The 17,644-nt window shown below is 42.6% G+C and overlaps 1 protein-coding gene and 1 long non-coding RNA gene across 2 annotated transcripts in view; one reads left to right on the top strand and one right to left on the bottom strand.

Annotated features, from left to right (window-relative positions):
* LOC137342189 (uncharacterized protein KIAA1671-like) overlaps window positions 1-17,644 on the top strand; it is a 172,034-nt gene that overhangs the window by 42,707 nt on the left and 111,683 nt on the right. Inside the window, exons 2-5 of the mRNA XM_068005939.1 lie at window positions 4,966-6,993; window positions 7,772-7,925; window positions 11,561-14,458; window positions 16,124-16,288. Coding sequence (XP_067862040.1) covers window positions 5,027-6,993; window positions 7,772-7,925; window positions 11,561-14,458; window positions 16,124-16,288 — 5,184 coding nt within the window. The 5' untranslated portion in view covers window positions 4,966-5,026. The remainder of the gene's footprint in view (window positions 1-4,965; window positions 6,994-7,771; window positions 7,926-11,560; window positions 14,459-16,123; window positions 16,289-17,644) is intronic.
* Window positions 7,569-17,644, bottom strand: part of LOC137342190 (uncharacterized) — a 64,527-nt gene continuing 54,451 nt past the window's right edge. Inside the window, exon 3 of the long non-coding RNA XR_010967214.1 lies at window positions 7,569-7,892. This is a non-coding gene — a long non-coding RNA (uncharacterized lncRNA). The remainder of the gene's footprint in view (window positions 7,893-17,644) is intronic.

The raw sequence follows: 17,644 nt of genomic DNA, 5'->3' as shown, positions 1-17,644 counted from the left end.
TTGGGCCGAGGCAGCTGAGGACATGGCCGTCAGTGGTGGAGCAATTAAAATCAGGGATGCTTCGAGGCCAAAATTGGAGGAGCGCAGGGATCTCGGAGGGTTGTAGGGCTGGAGGAGATTACAGAGATAGGGAGGGGTGAGGCCCATGGAGGGATTTGAAAACAAGGATAAGAATTTTAAAAACGAGGCACTGCCAGACAGAGCCAATGTAGGCCAATGAGCACAGGGGTGATGGGTGAACGGGACTTGGTGCGAGATAGGATAATGGCAGCAGAGTTTTGGATGAGCTCAAGTTTACGGAGGGTGGAAGATGGGTGGACCGGCCAGGAGAGCATTAGAATAGTCAAGTCTAGAGGTAACAAAGGCATGGATGAGGATTTCAGCAGCAGATGAGCTGAGGCAGGGGCGGAGACGGGCGATGTTACGGAGATAGAAGTCGGCAGTCTTGATGATGGAGCGGATATGGGGTCGGAAGCTCATCTCATGGTCAAATAGGACACCAAGGTTGCAAACGGACTGGTTCAGCCTTAGACAGTGGTCAGGAAGAGGGAGGAATAAAAAGTAAGCAGCATGATACTCTGGACCATTGGAAAATCCACAGCTGAACTCAATGCTATCCTGTTTACCAGGATAACTCTGCTCCAGTTTAGGCAGGAATCTCAGACACGGTATAACTTTATTAGTCCAAACTCCACAAAAGCTTAGCAGAGTGCGACAGTTATAGATTGATCATAATTTTTTTTTTATATTCCTTCATGGGATGTGGGCATCGCTGGCAAGGCCGGCATTTATTGCCCATTCCTAATTGCCCTTGAGAAGGTGGTGGTGAGCCGTCTTCTCGAACCGCTGCAGTCCGTGTGGTGAAGGTTCTCCCACAGTGCTATTAGGTAGGAAGTGGCAGGATTTTGACCCAGCGACGATGAAGGAAAGGCGATATAGTTCCAAGTCGGAATGGTGTGTGACTTGGATGGAAACGTCCAGGTGGTGCCTGCTGCCCTTGTCCTTCTAGGTGGTGGAGGTGCTGTCGAAGAAGCCTTGGCAAGTTGCTGCAGTGCATCCTGTGGATGGTACACACTGCAGCCACAGTGCCTGTAGGGAGTGAATGTTTAGGGTGGTGGATGGGGTGCCATTCAAGCGGGCTGCTTTGTCCTGGATGGTGTCGAGCTTCTTGAGTGTTGTTGGAGCTGCACTCATCCAGGCAAGTGGAGAGTATTCCATCACACTCCTGACTTGTGCCTTGTAGATGGTGGAAAGGCTTTGGGGAGTTAGGAGGTGAATCACTCGCCACAGAATAGCCAGCCACGGACCTGCTCTTATATCCACAGTATTTATGTGGCTGGTCCAGTTAAGTTTCTGGTCAATGGTGACCCCCAAGATGTTGATGGTGGGGGATTCAGCGATGGTAATGCCGTTGAATGTCAAGGGGAGGTGGTTAGGCTCCCTTTGGAGATGGTTATTGCCTGGCACTTGTCTGCTACAATACCTATTACCAAGTTACATGTATCACATACTCACAACCCGAAACATTTCAGCTGGGCCAGTGATGATTGCCTGTTCTCCCACGATGCTGACTAACTAGTCTTTTTCAGCTTATTTATATGATGTGTGCATGGTCTGTCAGCAATGTTTCTATGGTGTGACCAGGCTTACAGATCATAACAACTTGCTGAGTAAAAGAAATTCTCCTCATCTCCCTCCTGGTTCTTTTGCCAATTATCTTAAATCTGCATCCTCTGGCTATCGACCCTACTGCCAATGCAAACAGTTTCTCTCTATCTATTCTATCAAAACCTTCATAATTTTGAAAACCTCTTACTAAAATCTCCTCTTAACCTTCTCTGCTCTAAGGAGCTTCTCTAGTTTCTCCACATAACCAAAGCCCCTCATTAACTGTTCACTTGAAACAAAGGAACCTCATGATACAAATATTTGACAAAGTTTGTGGTTTATTTCTCAACTTGTCCTCACCTGGTGTAAACTCTCACTCACTCACAACACTGTTTTCAGTGAGAGTCACTGGATAACCAGCAGGAGCCCTGATCCCAAGGGCACTGGACCAAATCAACTGTTCAATTTCTCTTACCAGGGTCAGACCAGAATGAAAGCATCGAATTTAGGTTAATCGTGAATGCTTCTGGAATGTTAATCCCAACCAGAGTACACGATAGAAAGAAAGAAAGAAAGAATGAATTGGATTTATATAGCGCCATTCATGATTTTAGGATTTCCCAAAGTGCTTTGCAGCCAATGAAGTGCTTTAGAAGTGTAATCACTGTTGTGGTAGGAAAGTTGATTAATGGACAGCACAGTTACTCCTACCAGAGTGTGGGATGGCAATTAATTGGTGCACTCTCACCCCAGCCAGAATGGCTGCTGATAGGCTGCACTCTCATTACCCAGGGTGTGAGATGGCCATTAACTCCTAGCAAACTCTCATGTAGTTTTGTTTAAAAATTAAAATTTAACCAAAAGGCATGATGACACTTGGACTCTGTCAACAACGCACAACTAACGTCAGGAGGTAATGAAGGGTGTTACCAATCTGTAAGACTGCCTCCAGGAAGTGGAAAAACCACAATTGTTCTCGGGCTAACATTTTGAAAATCCAGATATTGGAGCAGTATCTGTCTTAAATGGTAGTTACGTTGGAGTGTGTTATTCAATATTTTTGAATTATAAATGAGTCCTTTTGAGGAAATTCAGGTAACATTCCAAAAATTGCTCTGTCGGCATTTGTCTCAGCTGTTACTTCTGCCCCTCGAGCTCAAACTGCCTGCCAACGCTTGCAGTCGATGCTCACACATGAATAATGGCCACTCGGGCAAAGTACCAAAGGGTGCGCATGGAACTGAATCATTGCTCGGATAGCAGTTCACCATGTGACAAGACACTGTTAATCTCAACAATCTGCTCTTCATGTCACACTTGCTGAGATTCTTTTTTTATGAAACAGTGTTTGCAGCACGTGAAAGACTGCTGATCTAACCCTAACCCTGCAGTGTTTATGTTGCACTGGCAACAATGCCCAGTTGTTCAGATCTTGTGACCAGTGGTTATGCTCTCGCTAGCAGCGCTTTGCTTGCAGGGATACTGTTGACTCCAATAGCAGATTGCAAAACCCATAAAAAATCTGGGTCTGTATTGGATTATCAATTTTTAGAAACCTCCATTCCAATTAAGTAGGGATTAAATAAAGAAGTGGAAGCTGAAGATTTATGCTGGCCATTTTATAACCTAGCCCCTTACAATTCCCAGCGGCCAGTTACAGCCCTTTACTCCTCCCAGTGGCTGATTACAGGAGCATTGCAGCAGCCAGGGAGCTGGCTATGTGCCCAGTTGCAGAGGCATTAGACCAGCTGAACAAAGAAGGGACAAATTGCAAGGAAAAAAACAAAACCTTACTCAAAAATGATCCAGTGTGAAACTCCCATTTAACAGCTTGAATTTAATTTTTTTGAAATAGGATCTGAGTCAATAAACCTCGCACTGTTCGCACGTCTCAAACAACTGTGGAATAAAACGAGCAACGGTTGTGGTGTAAGTGAGGTTTGACTGTTTAACATTGGAGCAATAATCTCTTTGCTCGCTGAGGTGTGAAGAGGGTGTCTGAATTCCATTGAAAAGATGGCAGAGACTGTACTCACTGTCTATGGCTCCCATTTCTTTAAACAGGCAAGTCAGCAGTGGGGTAGGGGGGAAGTGGAATGAAACTATGATACTTGCAGTAACACATCTTGGTATTGTACACAAACCTGATTTTAAACTGTTTCTTTGGAAAAGAGCTGCTTCTATTGTGAGGATCTTAAATTGCAATGGTTCAGAATTAATTGGGATAATAATGAACATTTTTGCTTGTACAGAGGAAAAAGCACTTAGTATTGACAATTCTGTTGTATGATTCAGAAGTTCCTATCTGGGTAAGCCAAAAGGGAAAAATCAGCAGTTAGAAAGTCAAAAGCAGGCAAAGGTACTGTAGGATTTTCAATTGCCCCATGAAGTTTTGCAACAAGCGTGGCTGAAACCTCAGCAGGGAACAAAATAACGAGGGCTTCTTGACCCAGCCAAACCCCATTATAGGAAATTTAACTTTTGTCGTTTTTATTCCCCATTTTCTGTGTTTTTTTTTGAAGCTACAGCTGAATCAGGATAAATTCAGCGATACTTCACCATTTATACTTTAAATTGTACATAATTATCTATAAACTGTAGATTAAAATAGCCATTCAGGAAGTCTTCCCATCACGAGGTCAAATAGTCAATCAGCATGCAAGCACAGCACCTTTTTTGGTTAAACTTTCCCAGTGTAATGATGTCTTCAGGTGGCATTTAGTAGTGGGCTTTCTATATTTCTTGTCCTGAGGTGCTCAAACTAGATCCTGAAGAACCCTTTCTGTTTGCATCAGGAATTGCACATGATGGAAGTGAATAAAAAGTGGTTTTGGATTCCTTTAGAATCCTATGCTTGAATCAGATGTATTACTATGATTATCTGTACAGTTTTCTTGGATGTAGCATTAATATTCGGATATATTTTGCAGGCAGTAAAATTGCTCATTATATTCTCTTTCACTTCCATTAAATGGTAATAGGATACTAATTGCCAATGGATGAGCAAATCTTTACTGAGCCCGAGTATAAATAGCTTGTGTTACTGCACAGCAAAAGCCATCATCTTCATTTCCTGTTGCGTCACAGTGCTTGAATTAGACTATCATGACCAACTCCATGGAAGATCTGCTAGTACTTACAAAGCTTGCAGGAGACATCTATGGGCAGGGCATTGCTATTAACCAACTGTCCATATTGATTTTTTTGTATCCAACACGACTGCTGAAAACTGGACATGGGACAACCTGAGCATTTCAATAACCATCTGTTCTAAGTAAGACTAATGACATGCCCTGTTTGGAAACCATCTCATTGTCCTAAAAACAATTTTTTTTTCTCTTTTTTTTGTTTTTGCAGGACTTGACTCTTTAATGTTAAAGGCATGCAGGATGGTGGATGCCTAAAATAGAAGACTGTCATGGCAACATGGGTGGAGGGGAAACCTGCCGCACCCTCAAAGACTACCTTGAGTGATGTGAATGATATTGTAAACGAGACAAAGTCTCCGTGGACTCGCGTAAGCCCTCTTTCAGATGCAAGCAATAAGACCCTTGAACTGGCTACTCCAATTTCTCCCCATATTTTTGATAATGATGGCAAACTGAATTATAATTTGGGTTCAGTAACCAAGCCAGTAACCGGACCAAAACCAAGATTTTCTCCAAGACCATTTTCTTTGGAAAAGTCACCAGTGCCATACGCATCACTAGGGACCACACAGCCACCTCTCACAGCCCCGAAGCCTATAAGTGTTGTTTCTAAGGTAACACCATCAGGGAAGCTGGCTGTAGATACAGGCGATGCAAATGCAAGCTTCAGGCACACAGAAGCAAAACCTACACCAAGTGGGACTGTTTTGTCAGTATTGTCTTCCTTTGTCCAAAAGTCTTCAACAGGATCTGACAATATCAGTTGGGTTAGGGCAGGGAATTCTCAGGATGAAAGTGAAAAGTTGTTCAGCTTACATTCGACACCAAAACTGTGCAATGTCGCAGTTTCCTCTTCAACCACAGCCTTGAATTCTGAAAGAATTACAGATGAGAAGAGTGAACATTCTGAAATAAAACCAACTACATTGGTTATTTTAGAAACTTCTGTTCAGAAGTTAAAATCAAAGAAGTCCAGTGAAGGTGATAAAGATATTGGCAAATGGACAAGCAGGGACAGTTTACAGGACCAAGAGTTGCAAGGGACTATGGAACCTTTTATGTTGTCTAAGCCATCCATTCATTCCAGGAAATATAGCCCAAGTGCCACTCAAGGGCTTGGGACATCAAATCCCACAACGCTCTTGAGAGCTACTTCATTGGGTTTTTTAGGAAAATGGGACCAGGTTACAGAAGAAGGTAAAGACAAAAGGGATAGTATTGAAAGCCCATCTTCACCCAGGGTCCAGTTAAGGAAACCTAGACCATTATCTGCTTGGCTGCCTGGAACCACAAATGACCAGAAATCAGAGTCTCTCTCAGAAAGCACCATAAAACATGATGAAAAGGCTTTTACCCATGAAAAGCCTGGGCTTAAAAAACCCAGGCCTTTATCAATGGACCTTACAGCCAGATTTGAAGTAGTAGGGCCCTCTGCTCACAAGAGAAATGTTCCTCCATCAGAAGATAGTAAAGAAAATGTCCCCATTATCAAGGCTGCTAGCGCTCTGCCCTCAGAGATGAGACATGATGCAACAGTTCAACAGGAAGACTCAACAGCAGAGACAGAAAAGTGCTGGTCTTCAGCTTCTCAAAATGACCATAAAGACGAGACAAAGAGTTACTTGTTTGCTGCTAAAAAGAAATTCAGTAACACCACAAAGATGGATATCAGTAAAAAGGATGTCAGGGTGCTTACATTGTATGAGAGAGATAATAAAGAGAAAATTACTTCACCAGAAAGAAAGCTTGTGTGGGGAAATTACTCTAATAACACTAAAACCACCGCAGGTCACAGGGAAGAGGAAAAGGAAGAAAGAATGCCTACTACCTCATTAAAAACTGAAAAAGAGAAATTGGGAACTGACCTAGAGCAACTTAAGAGTTGGTCAAATAAGGAATTGGATAAAGAATGTTCTGATCTGGAGCGAGCTTCAGATGACGAAAACTCTTCTCTGGGCTCCGATGATAGAGGAAATAAAGGAAGAAAAGTGCCAGTTTCTGGTGGGATAATTAAAAGACGAATCAGTCTGCTCTTGGACTCTGCCAGTAGTAGCAGCTCCACAGCAAAAACAGATTGTCCACAGACTACCACTGAGAAGGAAAAGATGAGCATTCGTGTCAGACAACGAATTCAAAGCTTTATTTCAGAGAACAATGATTCCAAACGGGAACAATTCCGAAGTTCCCAAAGACATTCGTTCCAGCCAAGGCCTTTGTCTTCAGATATAACAAAAAGGTGTGTTGAATTTTGATTCTTGAATTGTTTCGTGTTAAATTAATATTTTTTAAAAATTGTATCCCCTATCATTCACTTGTTTTCAGGTCAAGAGGTTTGCTACATGCCTGGTTACTGTTATGTCCGAATAAACACTCGAATTGGTGTGGTAATAACTAGAATATTCCTGTCATGGAAAAACAAAGCAATACAAGAGAAGATATTGGTTGTGTAATTGCTGCAATGTGCTTACTCTCATCAGGAGGACATCCAGTGTTCAGTTAACGGTATGCAAGTACCGTACATATCAGTTACCACACCTTTTCATCAATCTTACGCTTAAGGTGACTTCTACAGGGTGTATGAATATGGCTGTTGGGCGATTTGACAATCCTTCACTCACTGCCTCTTCTTGAACAGTATGGCCGAGAGCAGGAATTTGCTATGTTGGGAAACCCCAGCTGCAAACACATGCCCCACTGCTCCCAGGCTGGTGAATTGGATTACCAATGAAGTGCCACTGCAACAATGTTAGTTTTAAAATTAGCAGTGAAAAACAGTTATTTGTCCTTAACAATAACGCAGACAAACAAAAATATTTGATCCTGATTTACTAAAACATTTTGCAACACTTCTGAATTAGCAATCTTTCTCCCTCGTCGAGTAAAGATGTTGCCTCTTTCTAGTTGTCCTTTATGCTCTACATTCCGAAAGCTGGTTTCTTACAGATAAATGTCTTCAGATTTAAAGTTGTGTCAAATTGTTTGATTAATGACGTCCTGAACAAACTTTCCAACAGGTTTGAGACTCGAGCAATTGGCGATGAAGGTCACAGTGAGAAGCAGATGGACTTGGCTGTCTTTTCATCTCCAGAACACTCAGTCTTGCAGAACACTCAAGAACAGGGAGGGAGGGAGAGCCTAGAAAAGGAAAATGAAGATAAAACAGACCTGGTAATGACTTCCACCCTTTGTATCATAGGCTTTGTTTTTCATGTGACTGTTGCTCCCAAGTAAACCGAGCTCTGTGTCAGTAAAACAAAAATCTTTTGTTTGGTGTTGACGTAGGATATTGATGCTGTCCTGCCCTACTTTGAACAATGAGTTTAATTTACTAACTAGAACCATTTAGATTGATCTGAAAGCCACCATTCGGCATCAATGAACCTTATCAACAAGAGAGAATCTCCTTAACAACTTGCAATCCACAGAAGTTTTTGCGGCATCTTTTACCTAGAGACTAAAAAAAAATTCTATTGATATTCTAGTTAAGGTGGGGGATGACTGATTACTGGATACAATTAAAGGTTGTGTCCATGAACCTTGAAACATGGGACAGTACAGGCAAAGCCAATTGCTTAGTAACCATAGCATAATGTTTTAAGTTTATGAAAGAAGCAATTGTTACACTCCTATTTCTCATGTCTAGAATTTTTGTCACTTTTTAAATTGCAGAATGCCATCATTTAAATAATAGATCTTACAGTTTTGAACAGTATATGGATAATTAATTTTGCACTTTAAATTGAAAGCGTTAATTGAATTCAGCACCAAAAAAACCCCACAGTGCTCGAATAACAAGCATAGAAGTAAAATGATAGGCGGGTATTCCAAGCCTTTACCGAAGTAAAGTGGGCCTCTGATCTCGAACCCTTTTTAAAAAAAATCTAATAGTTGCTCCCCTAGCGGATCAATTGTGAAGTGCAGTGCCTAATGTTGAAATGTCTCACAGACCAAAAAGGTCCAAGGTTCATTTACTATGTGCTGATAGTCAGGGTGGTGTAAGGAGCACTGCAATTGGCCACGGTGCCTCTAGGCAAGGGAGGGGGAAATCAGCCAAGCTTTCTACTCCTGATAAGTATCTGGTGAGTCCAGCTGGAAACTGCTTGCATAAATATTGGGTGAGGTCAGGATTGGGCTTGGCTGTGATGCATGTTGACAATTGAACAGCCTAATTTAAAAAGCTTAAATGTCAATACAATTGAAAGTCTTGCTTGGTGCATCATCTGGAGCACGTCATCTTTAAGAGATGCCACACCTGAAAGTGTGACTCAGCAGCACCATGCTTCAAAAAACGTCACCGCTCAGGACGTCACATTTCCAACGTTTCACATGTCTGTAAGAAAGAATTTGCATTTATATAGTGCCTTTCAAGGTCTCAGGGCTTCCCAACGTACTTCAGAGCTGACAAACTACTTTTTGACATATTGTCACTGTTGTTATGTAGGCGAACGGCAGCCAATTTAAGCACAACAGGGTCCCACAAACAGTAGATGAAACAAATGACTAGTTAATCTGTTTTGGTGGTGTTGGTTGAGAAATCTATTAGAAGTCATCATCTTCAGCCCCCCCCAACAAACTCTGTACCCTCACCACAGACTTCACCCCCCTCCCCAGCCACTATCTCGAGCTGAACCAAACCTCCGTATCCTGTTCAACCCCGAGCTGAGCTTTTGACCTTTCCTACATTACAACAGTGACTACACTTCAAAAGTACTTCATTGGCTGTAAAGTGCTTCTGGTTTGGGGAGAGAAACATGGGCTAGGTTTCCCAGTCTTGAGTGCTATCCAATAACCCTGCTGGGGGTGGGTTATGTGGTCGTGGGATTAGACTTGGCTGTGAATCTTTCCGTAAACGAATAACATTCAATTCAAAAGAATGGCTTCTTGGGCAAGTTACTGGAGGACAAGTGGTTCTTGTGGAACCAAACTCCAGGAAGGAATGAATGCTTTCAGGAGAGTAAGGCTTAGAAAATTGGGGAAAGAAAGGAAGAGGGCAAAAAATATGAAAATTGAATATTTAGACATAATTGTCCAAACACAATTATTAAATTGCGGTCCAGTTCTTCCATGAAAAAAAATTCTTACGTAGAGCTAGGAGATAAAGAACCACATCGTTCTTGGAACCCTGATAATTCAGTGGATAAATACACTGTGACAATAAGTTGTACAGACCAAAGGCCCCATGTTTGATTGCTGGTCTGCGTTCAGTCAGTTGATCAGAGTCAGAACACTACAGTTGGCCTCAGTCTCGCTGAGCCTGGGAGAACACAAATAGACCAGGGTTCTCAGTCCCGATTACCAGCCAGTGATTCTTGCCAGATGTTAGCATGCATGGACAGTATTGGCTATGATTCTGATATTCCCAAAGGTCAAATGGGCTGCTGACTCGGAGAATAGCTACTTGGGGAAGATACCAGAGAGCAGCTGCTGTTTGTGGAGCTGTACCCCAGCATGAGTCACTATTCTTTTCAACGGTGTCCAATTTGCACTGAGATTCCCCAATATTTTAGTCCTCTCCTGATGACCGAGGTTAATGTGTGAGTACAAAAATGTGTGATCATACTGGTGCACAAAAGGGCACTGTTGTGAGATTAGATCAAGTCACGTTGTTGGATCGGTCTAGATGAAGCTTTTCGCTGCATCTAGGAGTGTTCCATGCTGACAGAATGCAGAAGTGAAAGTGTTCCATTCTTTAATGCTAATAGCCCTCAGTTTGGTGAACATAAAAACTCAATATTGTATTTAGTCAAAAACTGCCTGAGGGATCTTCAGAAGAGCAAACAACTTGAATTTATATAGTACCTTTCATACCCTCAGGATATCGAAAAAGCACTTCTCAGCCAATTAAGTATTTTTGAAGTGTAGTCACTGTTGCAATGTAAGCAAACACAGCAGCTAATTTGCGCACAGCAAGGTCCCACAAACATCAATCACATAAATGACCAAATAATCTGTTTTTGTTGGTTTTGGTTGAGGGATAAGTGTTGGCCAGGATGCCGGGAGAACTCCTCTGCTCATCTTCGAGTAGTGCTATGGGATCTTTTGCATCCACCTGGGGTCTCGGTTTACCGTCACCTCTGGAAAAACAGCACCTTCAACAGTGCAGCACTCCCTCAGTACTGAAGTGTCAGCCTAAATTATAAGCTCAAGTCCCTTGAATGTCCACAACCTCCTGACTCAGAAGCGAGGGTTCTACCACTGAACCACAGCTGAGACCTCGTATTGCAATTGGGTGGACGTGCTTAAAAAAAAAATTATATTGATCAAGGTAAGGGATGTCGACCCTGGGGAATGGAACACTATTCCGCGTTGGCTACTCATTAGCATTAAGTATAGCTTCCTATAATCTACTCTAACCTTGGAAGAGCAGCCCAATTGCATCAACTTCTCATTTCCATTTGTCACACAAGGAATCTTTGTGGCCTATCTAAACAGGATTAACAGTCCCGGGCCATTTACTGCTCAGTTCTGAATAACATAGTATGCTGTGGTCTCTACCCACTAAGAATTGGGCTGAAACTGTCCAATCTTATTATATTGAGACTTATTGGTCAGCAGAAAGAGAAAACTGCGTCTCTTCATTCTGAGCTTGATTTAAACCATAAACAACGGTATTCTGACTGACAAAAAAACCCAGAAAATGCTGGAGAAGCTCAGCAAGCCAGGCAGCATCTGTGGAAAAAGAAACAGAGTTAACGTTTCAGGTCGAAGACCTTTCATCAGAACTGGAAGACGTTAAAAGTATTCTGACTGCATTACCCAGTCCCTTATTTATTAATTTCTGAACTGTTCTATTTTTATTTTAGACAAAGAATGAACGGTTACATTTGATGGACACTGAATTTAAGTGGAGCAGAGGTCAATCGGTGAAGAAAGTGAGCAAAGGCTTTGATAAAAGTACCACAGATGAGAAAACCTGCTCTGAGAAAATAGGCAGGAGAAGCAGTTTCAGCAGGAAGGAGGAGGAGATGAAGGGGCAAATAAATGAGACCGTTGTGCCTCTAAGTGTTGCTTCAATGACCAAGGTTGGCACTGAAAGTTCAGATGGGCAGAAAACAGTCACCGCGTTGATAGATTCTGATTTGAGTGTAAAAGCTGTTAGAGTCTCAGTCATTGAAAATTATGTCCAGCGTCACAAGGTTCCAGAGCCTGTACATTCAGAAGATCCTTCCTACTCAGTAAATTCCTGCTTTGATAAAGACAAAAGATCAGAACGAAATGCCCAATCTGGACTGAAGAATTACACTACTGTGAAATCAGGAGTTGAGGCGATGCCTAAAGAGACCAATAAAACTACATTCTTGGAGCTTGAAGCTGCACCTTTAGAGAGGAAAAAAAACATTTATTTTGAAACAGAGGAGAAAAGAGTTTCCAGGTCTTCAGTAAAGACTCCTCCTTCCTCAAAGATCACTGAACAAAATGTTTCTGGTTTGCTATTACCTACCAGCTATGGTAAAATTGATATCCTGCAGAATGTAAGTGAAACAGCAGTCAGTTGCTCCCTCCCTAAAACCTCTGAAGACAGGGTCCTAACTCTCCGCTCTAGGAAATTACATTCTATGATTGACCAAACAAAACTTGAAGAAAAGGTTTCCGATGCAAGGAGACGCATGAATCAGTCACTTCCAGCTGAAAACAGCTCTATTCTAGAGACGCTATCAACTGCACAGAATTCTGAAATAAAGGTAGCTGAGTTGCTGGACACTGTTCAAAATCAACAATCTCATATCGAGGTGCTAACCACAGCCAAAGTGGACTTGGATAAAGTTGGAAAGAAACAGTTGAAAAGGACTCAGCTTAACTCCCACACTAACACTGAAATATTATCTATTTCAAATGGTAGCTCCAGAGTTTTTGGTTTGAGAAAATATAATGAGGTTACCAACCAGGAGCTACTGACCTCTGCTGGGTCCGTTGATGTGAAACAGTCAAAAGGCAATGATGATGTAGAAGCATGTAAAGAAACAAAAGGGTTGCTGCAAGGAGATGGAACTATAGAATTCTGTGGGCAGGTCCTTCCAAAAGAAAATAAGAGAAGGAAAAAGATTTCTTTGGAGCCGAACTCTACGATCTTTACAAAAACAGGTCAAGTCTCTGATGTCAAACACAGATATACTTCTGAGCTATTGACCACTTCTGTCAGTCAGTCAGATGATAGATCGAAAGATGGCTTCTTTGAAGAGTACTCTAAAAGTTATCCCAAAATGTCAACTCCAGAAAAACCTAAAAAAACCCTGTTGTCTGAAGCGTTTCTTGACATGCCATGGACGAACGGAGGGAGTGATGCTTCAGAAAAAGACCATGTAACACCAACTGTGAAACAGTCCGAAATAGCAGACACTGAGGCAAAGTCAAGAAAGACCAGGAACACTTTGGACCGTAACAGGCATAGTATATTAGACCTTGATGCTTTGATGGCAGAATACAAAAAAGAAACATCTAAAAGAAAAAGTGAAGAATCAAAGGTTTCTCATTGCCATGATAAGAAGGATAACCATAGTTCCAACACACATCAAAAAGATTATGAAGAACAATGCACACAAAAGGTGAGAAAATCTGCTGATCAGAGCTTTGGAATATCATCCTCTTCAGCTAAAAGTAGAGATTCTTCTGATAGGCTTAATAAAAAGGGTTTGCACCGCAATAGTATCCTTGACCTAGATGCATTGATGGCCGAATATGGAAAGGGAATATCAAAACCTGGAGAGCTGGTCCCAAAGACCAGCAGTTCAAAGCTAATTGATGGTAAGACTCCAACTGTGAAAATTCAGAAGAGCTCATCATTCCGTGAAGTGAGGACCTCCCAGAAAAATGATCGAATAAAGAAACGTCATGATGAAGAATTTAAAAGAGATGCCTGTGATAGTGCGTCTGCTGATAAGGGGCGGTCCAAGGATGAGAAAAGGAAAAGCAGGCCATCCTCAGCCTATAATGAATATGATGAGTTGGAAAAGTATGAACTTCGTTCAAATGGCCAGAAGTCGGAGGGTAAGCGAAACGATGAAGTAGACGCTTACACCAGTGCACTTGCCGACTTAAAAAGACGGCCCAAGCATGAGAAAAAGAAAAGCAGACCATCCTCAACCTATATAGAGCGCAGTGAATTGGACCAGCCTGTGCTTCATGCAGATGGGCAAAAGTCTGACGGTGTCAGAGACAAGGGAAAACCTAGAGAGGATGACCACAGTGAACCAATGCCAAGGAATAGGAAGAACAGGGGTGAAGAAAGGAAGTCAAAAGTAACTCCTGTTGAGACAGACTGTCCAACCCAAACATTTGATGGTCACTGCCCTGATGGTAAAACTGGTAACTTGGACTATTTGACCAGCTCAGGGAAGCCAGTTCATGGTTCATCGCAACTTGTATCGGAGAAGGAAAAGCATGTTGAGATATCAATTGATAACCGGCAATGTGAGAAAATAGAAAACAGACCAGCAGGCCGTAAAGAGGAACCTGAACAGAAGTCTCCTAGGATCTTGAATGAGTATCCAAAAGATCTAAGCCAATCTGTCCCAGAGGCTAAGAAGTCAAGGCCTTTGGAAATTCATAGGCAGACACAAAAGGCAGTAGATGGTCTATTAACGAATCAGGAAGGAACACCAAGTACCCACCAAGGAAGAAAGAGCTACTCAACTGGGGGAGCTCAAAGCCGAGTCACAGAGACTTTGATGCGGGCATTTTTGTCAAGGGTGGAGGATAAGACGGTAAGCACATTGATTGATGCACTTACAAAAGTCGTTATGTTTATGCAAAGGAGGCAACTAAATCCATCATTTTAATGTAATCAGTTAAAGGAGACATGGTGCTAATAAAATTTTTGTCAGTGGTAGAAATACTACTATTTTACATTGCCTAAGGCAGGATTCTGCAACCACTATCAAATTTAACTACCTATCGTATCCATTTATATTTAGAATAAATAATTAAAAATCTTGTGATTTTTGAGGTACCTTTTGTTAACATTTTTACTCTGAGACCTCAGTCTTTTGCAAAAGCTTGGTTTGATTATCTTCCCAGAAATTTAAAAATCAATCTGTGCCTGCAGTTCTAGGATGAGGTACTCTGAGCATTTGCACTGTGGAAAAATCCCAACATGAATCAATATGATTTTCATTGCAACTCAAAATGTGTTTTTCCTCAGGCTTTAACAGTTTTGTGTGTTTGATTTTTCCAAATGATTTCAGTACAACATGGTGCATGACTTTAGAACCTTTTTTGAGGTAAACTATTTTCATCTGCTTCATTTTACTGCAGTGAGAGAGCCTGATTTAGAAAAAGATGCGCACACAGGCAGAGACCCCTCCTCTTTTCCCCCTCCCTCTCTCACTCTCCCTTTCTTTCTCTCTCCCTTTCCTCCCTTCCCCTCTTCCATCCGTCTCTTCCTTGTCTCTCCCTCTTCCCCCTCCCCCCTTTGTCTACTCCCTTCCCTCTCTCTCCCACCTCCCTCCTTTCCCTTTCCCCCTTCCTTTTTCCCCTCCTATTTGCCTATTTCCCCCTTCACCCAAATTGGTTCCACATCTAACCTTGCTTGACTTGAAAAATTCAAACTGGTCTTGATTACCCATGTGCAACGTCATAGGACGTCGACCAGTTGTTCACGTATATATTTACCACAGTTGCATAAATAATTTCTTATGAATGATTGATTATTTTTGAGAACTCTGATATAAACCTAAAAATACTGGGGCTCTTATCATCCCACACCCCAGTACAAAGATTTATTATAGGTGTGTGTTGTAGCATGAACATTTACCTGTCGGAATGTTTGGGTCTGTCTTTGGCTTTTCTGCTGCTAGAGGTTCCCAGTGACTGAGAAATAAGACAGTTCCCTCTAGTGGCAGGAGTCTGAGCAGTTCCTATATACAGGTACATACACTCATATTCTTTCAGTGCTCCTTGCTTCTTATTTCAGTTGCCTAGAGAGAGGTGGAATGCTTGCTTCCAAAACCCTGCCAATGCAGAAGCCTCTTGGATGGTGGCTGGGTGCGGGATGATGTTTTATCCAAGAAAGGCATTCTTTGTTTAATTTCCCCCCCCCCCCCTCAAATAGGGAAGATGCAGCAGCCTTCCCTTTCAATATAATACAGATCGGGAACTGGATAGACTGGTGGCTCAAACACGTATTCTCTGATTTTGTGACACTTCAGTGCTGAGTTATGCTGCGTTACCCAGAGGTTCTGACTTTGTGAACAGTGGCAAGCTACCAATGGGAATAAAATATGGTGTATAAGTTGCACCTGTGTATACCTAATTTTATATCTGCTAACAGTAGAGGAGTGGTTTACATCTTGTTTACTCATCATGTTTTGTCGTACTATGAATGGGATTTCCTACAGTAGCTTATTACACCCCTGCTTTGTATATGATAGGATTCTCACTGCGTAGAAAGGGAGCAACCTCCCGACCTCCAAAGCAAGACACGGAGGCAAATCCGGGATATGATCCAGTTGACTGCAAAGGCCAAGAAACAAAATGAGAATGAAACATATTCTAGGCGTAGTGTACAGCAGGAGAAATGCCAAGACCACAAGTCGGTAAGGAAGCTGAAATAGTTTTCATGTTTGGTGTGATAACTGTGTCAGTGGTGACAATGGGCGTGCTGTTGGTGGCAACGATGAGGATGGGCACGCTGCTATCAGTGCCATTGCTAATGAGGATTGGCACACTTGTTAGTGCCACTGTTAAGAATGGGCACACTGTTGTCAGTGCCATTGCTGATGAGGATGGGCACGCTGCTATCAGTGCCATTGCTGATGAGGATTGGCACACAGTTGTTAGTGGCATTGCTGATGAGGATGGGCACACAGTTGTTAGTGGCATTGCTGATGAGGATGCGCACACAGTTGTCAGTGCCATTGCTGATGAGGATGGGCACACAGTTGTTAGTGGCATTGCTGATGAGGATGGACACACAGTTGTCAGTGCCATTGCTGATGAGGATGGACACACAGTTGTTAGTGGCATTGCTGATGAGGATGGGCACACAGTTGTCAGTGGCACTGTTGGTGTGGATATACGTTCTGCTCTCTGAGCCTGTGTCACTCAGGAATGTTCCCCTGCTGTCAGTGCAGATGGTGATAATGTCAATGATGATGAGCGTACTGATTTTGAGGTGCTTGATGTTGCTGAGGGTGGGTGTCCCGCTCTCTGTGACTTTGATATTGATGAGGATGGACATCCCATCTCCGGGCAGATAGTATTGATTTGATGAGGATGGACATTCTGCTCTCTGGGCAGATGGTGCTGATAACGGGAACAGGAGCCACGCTCTCTGGGCAGATGATATTGATGTTGATGAGGACTGGTTCTGTGTTCTCTGGGTAAGGTCTGCCCATGTCGATGAGGATGGGCCTGCTCTCAGGGCCGGTGATGTTGATGTTACTGAGCGTGCTGTACTTAGTGCTGATTAGATTTGTATGTGCAGTACTCGTTTTTTATTTGACCGTGGCAATTTTTTCTTCTCTTCCTCACCCAATCCCATGCTGGGGTTCCAAGGATTCTGTGTACCTGACCGATGTTATTCCTTTATGAGTCTTGACGATTGAATGCTGGCAGGCTATTTAACCACTGAAGGCATTATTGCTGAGCATGATATTGGCCTCACCCAGTGTCCAGCCACATGCACTTACTGCAGGGATCAGTGTTTGGTGATCAGGAGGAGGAATCCTGCCTGATGATTCCCTTCCCCAGTCATAGTCAACCAAACTATTTTGCAGCATCCCGACTGAGATCAGCGAGCTCAGCACAGACTTGGTATCGAACCTGTGACTTTCCTAGTCTGCCCGGCTCACCTACGCACTTGGTGAACTTGCTGAGCCATTGGGGAGCCCAGCATGTGGCCTCCAACAACACAAGGAATTGGACCAAACACCACTGAAACTTTTTTCTTA

This window comes from Heptranchias perlo, chromosome 25 (genome assembly GCF_035084215.1).
Source record: "Heptranchias perlo isolate sHepPer1 chromosome 25, sHepPer1.hap1, whole genome shotgun sequence".
Classification (NCBI taxonomy): Eukaryota; Metazoa; Chordata; class Chondrichthyes; order Hexanchiformes; family Hexanchidae; genus Heptranchias; species Heptranchias perlo.
The sequence above is the reverse complement of the archived record's forward strand: the minus strand, read 5'-3'. Positions and strand labels throughout refer to the sequence as shown.